Source organism: Chamaea fasciata, unplaced genomic scaffold, assembly GCF_029207755.1.
Source record: "Chamaea fasciata isolate MVZ Bird 193981 ecotype frontalis unplaced genomic scaffold, bChaFas1.0.hap1 SCAF_19, whole genome shotgun sequence".
In the NCBI taxonomy this organism is placed as follows: Eukaryota; Metazoa; Chordata; class Aves; order Passeriformes; family Sylviidae; genus Chamaea; species Chamaea fasciata.
The window spans coordinates 8,850,718-8,857,801 of NW_027094104.1; the positions used below are offsets into that span (position 1 = coordinate 8,850,718).

Genomic DNA, 7,084 nt, shown 5'->3' on the forward strand with positions numbered 1-7,084 from the left:
GGACACTGCCCACACTGCTCCCAACCACTTCCCCTCTAATGACTGCAGCAGGACACAGACATTTGGGAGCCCAGCTTCCCCTCATGGCAGCCCCGTGGGCACTGAGATTTCCTGATAAATGAAATCACCAGTTTAATGTTTTTCGAAAGGTTTAAGTGCCACAAAAGGAAGTATCAAGTTGGGATCCCCAGGCCCAGAAAACTGATGGGTTACCCAGATGGATTAGCCTTCCTCCATCCCACTGCTCCTTCCTTTCCCTGGGATGGGTCAACACCAACACGAATGGCTCTTTGGGGACAGAGGAGTGACAGAAGTGTGGCAGTTCCAGACATCTGGACACACCTACCGTGTGCTGGAGGTGCTGAGCAGAGGCACCCACGCCCCCATCAGCATCCCTGCACTCCCCAACCCTTTGGGCCACATGCAGGCAGTAGGAAAGGGATTCAAGGACAGCAGCAGGTTGTCCCTGCTCTGCCTGGCAGGAGGGCACTGCCACATCTCGGACCTTCTCTCTCCCAGTGGGAGCCACTTTGCCAATGGCTTCAGTCTCAGTGCTCACCCGGGGAGTGTTCCTGCTCCCTGGAGTCACACAGGCGATGGGAAGTTGGATCTTGCTCAGAAGACAGCCTGAGAAGCAGCTCCCATCCCATACTCCACCAAAGATTTCTAGGGGCCAAACACAAAATGCAAAGTCAGAGCAAAACATGTACATTTGAGAGTGTTTGGGCTGGGTTTTCTCAGCCAACCTTTATTAGAGCTGCTTGCTAACATAAGATCTATTTTTACTGTAAAATCCAGCTTCCAAATGGATTTGCTGTTAAGCCAAGCCCTCACCCCCCTCAAAAGTCTTCCCCTGAGCAGGGCCCTGCTCTGCCCACCAGCTGCCTCACTGTGGGGACAGGCACAGAGCTCACCAAGCTACCCAGCTGCTACCACAGCCACCCTGGGCAGCTGGAGCCAAACTGGGCTCCCACTGCAGGAGAACAAGGCCTTGGGCACAGGACGCACCTCCAAGCAGGCAGACTGCGGAGTGCAGAAGGTTGGGAACACGGAAGCAGTGATACGAGTATCCAGGGAAAGAGGCAGAGGAGGGAAGAGCACTCAGGAGCAGCGCTGCAGGATGGATGTGGCAGGGCCATCTGCTGTGCCAGCTGCTGGTTTCTCCCAGGAGCCCAAGGTTGGGAAGCATCACCTGCCTGCTGTGGGTGCCCAGTGCGAGCCAGTGAAGCAGGGAATGGGCCTGCCAGGCATCTCCCACACACCTGTGTCCTGCAGGACACACCTGCCCCAGGTGAGCGCTCCTCACTCCCCCCCGGCACAAATCGGGAGCGACTCCCTGCTGTCCACAGGGGACGGGGAGCAATAGCAATCCCATTGTGTGCAAGCAAGCAGCACAACGTTCAGCTGCTCACGAAACAATCCAGAGTTGAGCTGCAGCGTTTCCCAGCCCCATCCAAACGCTGCTCTGTTTCAAGGTGCTGGGTTGACCGCACTCTGTGTTTGAGTGTCACTGGGGGGAAGGGGAACCACCCAACCCTCAAACAACTCAAGTAATATTTTATTACTGCCGGCCTGAAATGTCTCAGATGCTGTGGTGTGTGCCCCCGCTGCACGGCTTCGTCTGTTAACACGCCATCCAACCCGAATAAACTCCGGCTTCGCTTTGGAATTGATCTCCAAATCAAGGAGCTCTGCTGTTTCCCTGGGCAGCCCACCCTCCCGCAGGAATTTCACCCTCCCGCAGGATTTTAACCCTCCCTGGCCCAGTGTCCTTTCCCCAGCCGTGCTGGCCGTGCTCAGGCAGCGTTAGGAATTTAGGGATTCGCCCTCTCCCGTGCGGTGTTCCGAGGGCGCTTTGCCTTTCACCCGCTGCTGGGATGAAACAACCTGGATCTCTCTCCTCGCCGGCGCTGGGCAGGGGGATGCGGCTGAACAAGCCGTGGTTATCAAACCCTGCTTCTTTAAACAGCCTCTTCTTCGCCGGCTGCAGTCAAAGCCACGCTATGCCTAACGTCACCGGGGAGCAAAAATAGCCGGCACGAGTGGAGGGAGGGGAATGTGAGTATTAAGAGCGCCCAGATTTCAAACATACTCGGCTTGGCAGCACGCTCCCTTCCTGCCCCTGCCGCTCCAGATGCGACGGAGCACCGGGATCTCTCACTCTCTGCCCTTGAAGAAGGATTCTCTTCTTTCTATTTTTTTTCCCCCCTCTTTTCCAGTTTTTCTTTCTTTAAGTTCCAGCTTTGATACTACTAGATAGATTTTTTTTTTTTTCCTTCTTGTAGGAAACTTCACCCGCCGAATTTGAAAACAAGGTTTGAGCAGGAGAAATTCATTTCTGTTTACAGCTGTTAATGTGCGTGGTACTCCTGTGGGATGACACCGTAGAGGGAAAGGCAAGATTGGCTGGGAAAATCGCCTGGACCGTAAGGTGCTTGAATGGCTGCTTGGAACAACAAGCTCTCTGTTGTGTGTGCATGTGTGCGTGTGTTTGTGTACGAGAGCTGCAGTGATGGGAAGTTTAAAACGATGCAAGGGCTCCCCATTTGGCTTAATTTTCCTCCTCTAGCTCTGCGTGGAGACGGGCAAAGTGTCTGAATGGAATCAGTGCTGTCGGAATTTTATGAATGGAGCAAAAGGCAGGTTCAGCGGAAGAGGAGCAGAGCAGGGAGATGCAGTGGGCTCGGCTGTCTCTGGCAGGAGCTGTCACTCCAAGGAACTGCTCAGACAGGCACCAGCACGGCACAAACCTGCTCTAAGTCCCTGGGACACCAAGTGAGGCAGCTGCAAGGAGGCAGCACCTGAGCCATGGAAATATGCTCCTGAAAACGAGCTGTCACCAGCACACCGGGCTGAGAGCCGTGTGTGGGACCAGCCCTGGGCTCAGCTGGAGCATCCCCTGCAGAGCTGCTCATTTCTCACCCAGGGTTGTGAGGCAGAGGAGCAGCCACAGCTCCCAGAGCAGCCCTGTCTCCTTCACGGGAGTCACTTTCACTGCCGGCACAGCTCGGACACCAACATCGATTAAAGGGACAACGAGGGTCTGGGACAGACTGGCTGCACCTGCCCTACAGCAGGAGGGCACTGCACAGCACAGCAGGAGCAGGAAGAGGCAGATTTGGGGCTGCAAGGTCCAAGAAATGGATCTTGATGCTTCTGAAGCTACTGGGGACCAGCCCAGAGCAGCACTGTCCTGAAGGAGCGCTGACCACTGCAGAACCTCGCTCATCTCTCACCTGGACTCGAGGGACTGGGGTGGGAGCTGGGCTCTGTGTGTTTCTCTATCCCCATTGCTAAGTGAGGGAAAACCTCCCTCTGGGCTGGATTGTCCCCTCTTATAAAGAGTTTTTAATGACATCTCTGTAGCACCTGTCATCCTCAGCAGGTGGCAATGGGGAGAAGGTGAGGGCAAGTCATGGAGAGGATGAAAATTGTCCGTCCTCAAGTGCCACAGAGGTCACTGACAGGGTGACACAAGGGCAGCAGGGTAGGGCCTGGGACTGTAATCCTCCTGCCAAGGAGGCAGTGGGAGGAAAGAGGCAAAGGGATCAGAGCTGGTGAGGAGGGAAAGGGACACCTAACTCACCGGGAAAAGCTGCAGATTCCCAGGATTCAGCAAATCCAACCTGCCCAAAGGCAGAGGGGAGTCTTTGGCTGCTGAGCCTTACAAGGACAAGGCAGTCCAGCAGCCCTCCCCCTCAGCATTTTCCAGAGAAAATGAAACAGTCTGAGTGCTGTAAAACACACAGTGCAAATCACTTCTGTATGCAGTGACCTTTAGGATGGCACAGGCTTTTGGTATGCCTTAAAATCTGGGCATTTTAGCTACTTCTTCAGCATTTCTCCGAGGTAGGTTTGCTGTCCATTTGCCTACACCCAGAGTGAATTCAAAGCAACCCAGTCCTGATTTGTGCAGCACCGAGCCTGAGCTAAGCAGAGGCACCCACGTACGGAGTTGTCTCACATGTTGCCTCACACCTCGCTGCTCAAGGGCTGTTCAGGCAGGTTCACACCCAGCTCTGGCTGAAATAGATCTGTTTTACAGACACATGGACAGCTCTGGTATCACACTGGGCAGACAGCGTGAAAAACCCTGTGTTTACAGACATAGAAATCCCACAGGGAAGCTACACTTTGCTTTATAAAGTGCCTTTTCCTCCGTCACTCGAATAGTGTTTGAAACTGCAGGACAGAGGAGGAGCTTCTCATTCAAGGGAAGCTGCTCAGTGAAAACGCTGCAGGGATGCTGGGCAGGACTTTGAATGCATCACTAACACAGAACAGACAATTTGGCTGCAAATGATAAATCTAAAGTTTGTTTCCCCCTTTTTAGGGGTCTTCCTCTCCTTCAGGGTTAAGAACGTAGCAAAGAGGTTTAAGCAATCATGCTGATAGCTCTGTAAATCATTGTTAGGAATTTAAGAAGGATTTTTTTTTTTCCTCCAACATCAAGCTAAGGACTGCAGTAAGTGGTTCCAGTGATCCACACGACCTTTTTTGTCTCTTTTCCATGGACACACCTCACAGCTGGGCTCTTTTAATGAGAGCATGAGCCCCACAACAGTGGCCTCCGTGCTGAAGACCTTTGCTACATTCAGGCGGTGCAGATACGTGCTCAGGGACAGGTAAATGATCTTTTGTGTTGCTCTGGCAGATTTCTAAGATGTTGTTTTTGATGTCTTTCCTCTAGGGGAGGATGCGGATGGTCCTTGGATGAGACACCTCTAAGAAATGGTTCAACATCTCCCAGCGGCCGCGTTTCTCGGAGCAGAAAGAACCCCCTCAGACCCCCGTGACATGAGCAAAGCTTCTGGCATTTAAACCCAGGAGGATGTCCCTACCTGACGAGCTGGAGAGCCACTTCCCTGCCACCCCCTACATGGTGACAGACACGAGTGAGGATAACGTGTTCAGGATCAGAGCCAACGTCTCCGCCAACGGCACCGGGGATGGCGCGTGGGCGGCCGGCTCCACGGAGGACATGATTGCCATCTGCACCATCGGGGCCATCCTGTCCCTCATGTGTGTCATCGGGGTGACGGGCAACGTCTACACCCTGCTGGTGATGTGCCACTACCTGCGCTCCTCCGCCTCCATGTACATCTACATCATCAACCTGGCGCTGGCCGACCTGCTCTACCTCCTCACCATCCCCTTCATCGTCGGCACCTACTTCATCCAGAAGTGGTACTTCGGGGACGTTGGCTGTCGCATCCTGTTCAGCCTGGACTTCCTCACCATGCACGCCAGCATCTTCACCCTCACGGTGATGAGCACGGAGCGCTACTTCGCCGTGCTGAAGCCCCTGGACACGGTGAAGAGGTCCAAGAGCTATCGCAAGGCCATCGCTGTGGTGATCTGGCTGGTGTCCCTGCTGCTCACCCTCCCCATGCTCATCATGATCCAGCTGGTGCAAAGGGACGACAAAAGCATCTGCCTGCCCACCTGGAGCAAGCTGTCCTACAAGGTCTATCTCACCATCCTGTTTGGCACCAGCATCGTGGGCCCGGGGGTGGTCATTGGCTACCTCTACATCCGCCTGGCCAGGATTTACTGGGTGTCACAGACTGCCTCCTTCAAGCAGACCAAGAGGCTGCCCAACCAGAAGGTACTCTATTTAATCTTCACCATAGTGCTGGTCTTCTGGGCTTGCTTCTTGCCTTTCTGGATATGGCAGCTCCTCTTCCAGTATTATGAGTCCTTCCCTTTATCTCCCAAGGTGATGAAGAACATTAATTACCTGACGACCTGCCTGACCTACAGCAACAGCTGCATCAACCCCTTCCTCTACACCCTGCTGACCAAAAACTACCGGGAGTACCTGAAGAACAGGCAGAGGTCCCTCAGCAGCAGCAGTGGGTACTTCCAGAGGAGGAATCGTTTCCAGAGGATTTCAGGGAGATCCCTGTCCACCAGCAGCCAGCACTGCACAGAGACTTACGTCCTTGCTCACGCTCCCCTGGGAAACAGCAGTGCCTGAAGGTAAAATATATCTCCAAGAACAATCAATATTGACTTCAACGTTGCTTTGATAAAAAGTGTGCATTGTACAGGCGAAGCCTTGGCGGGCCCAGAGTGTGCACACATTTAGCCCAGAGGCTGTGCCGTGTGTCTGTTCTCATTTCTCCAGTGCCGCTGATTTGATGCTAGCAGCACATCTATCTAAATAGCCTTTCACTTTTTATCTTTATATTTTATAGTGTATGTCTCCTCAAGTAGCCATCAATAATGAAAGCCCATAACAGGGCCGTGATTTTTAATAGTATCAGCTGTCTCACAACGTTTAAAATTATGTTACCCCATGAATGGCTGTAGTTTGCTCTTTTTTTTTTCTTTAGCAGTAGTGCTAAATTTGTAGTTGTATGAGGACCGAAGACAATGAAATAAAAAGCAGCTGATGTTTGTGACACACCATGCGGTTTGCATTTGGGATAGGACTGGGCAACGTGGATGAGGCATAGCCAGGGTAGCTTGTCCTGGTTTGGGTCATACTCACGTTTATTCTGCACTTCTGTGTATGCACTGGGCTGGATTCTCCAGTCACGGAGGTGTGTGCAGTGGAGTTACACCATGGTCCTTATCAGCAGCACAGGGCTTCCCATGACAGTGCCACAGGCAGGGAACAGCATCTCCTACTGCCCTGACCCCGAACACCCATATGGAGCAGCATCATCTGTCCTGGGCAAGCGTATCCACCCTCTGTCCCCTGTCTGCACGGAGCACCCTGAAAGCAGCAGTGTTGAAGGCACTAGGCCATGGCAGATGTCCAGGGGAAGGAGCAGGGATTCCCTTTTTCCCTGGAAGGACACACAGCCTCAGCCCTGGGCTGCACAGTCGCCCTTCTCCCTTCTCGTTTGAAGCTCCTGCTGTCTCAGCAGGGGCTTTGTGATGCGTTTGTCAAATCAGCTGAACAAAGCCAAGAGAAAAGACACCCCCGGGCCAGGGCCTGGCTGTGGGTGATGCTTTTGTCAGTACTGGGTCATCTCTGAATGATGAGATGTTTCACTCAAGCCTTTCCCTTCCCACCCCAGGCTGGAGTTGGTTTTTGCTCCTTCGAACACTCACGTCCTTCAGCACTCAGGCA

General features: G+C 53.3%; 1 protein-coding gene across 2 annotated transcripts; it reads left to right on the forward strand.

Annotated features, from left to right (window-relative positions):
- The first annotated feature begins 2,162 nt into the window (after positions 1 to 2,162).
- UTS2R (urotensin 2 receptor) lies at positions 2,163 to 6,409 on the forward strand. Of its 2 annotated transcripts, XM_066200467.1 has the most exons (3): positions 2,163 to 2,431; positions 4,691 to 5,608; positions 5,720 to 6,409. In XM_066200467.1, exons 2-3 carry the CDS (start codon positions 4,832 to 4,834, stop codon positions 5,978 to 5,980), a joined length of 1,038 nt encoding a protein of 345 aa, XP_066056564.1. In that variant the 5' UTR covers positions 2,163 to 2,431; positions 4,691 to 4,831; the 3' UTR covers positions 5,981 to 6,409. The 2 variants fall into 2 exon arrangements, with proteins under 2 accessions (XP_066056564.1, XP_066056563.1); XM_066200466.1 differs by having other exon boundaries at positions 4,691 to 6,409.
- Positions 6,410 to 7,084: the final 675 nt, after the last annotated feature.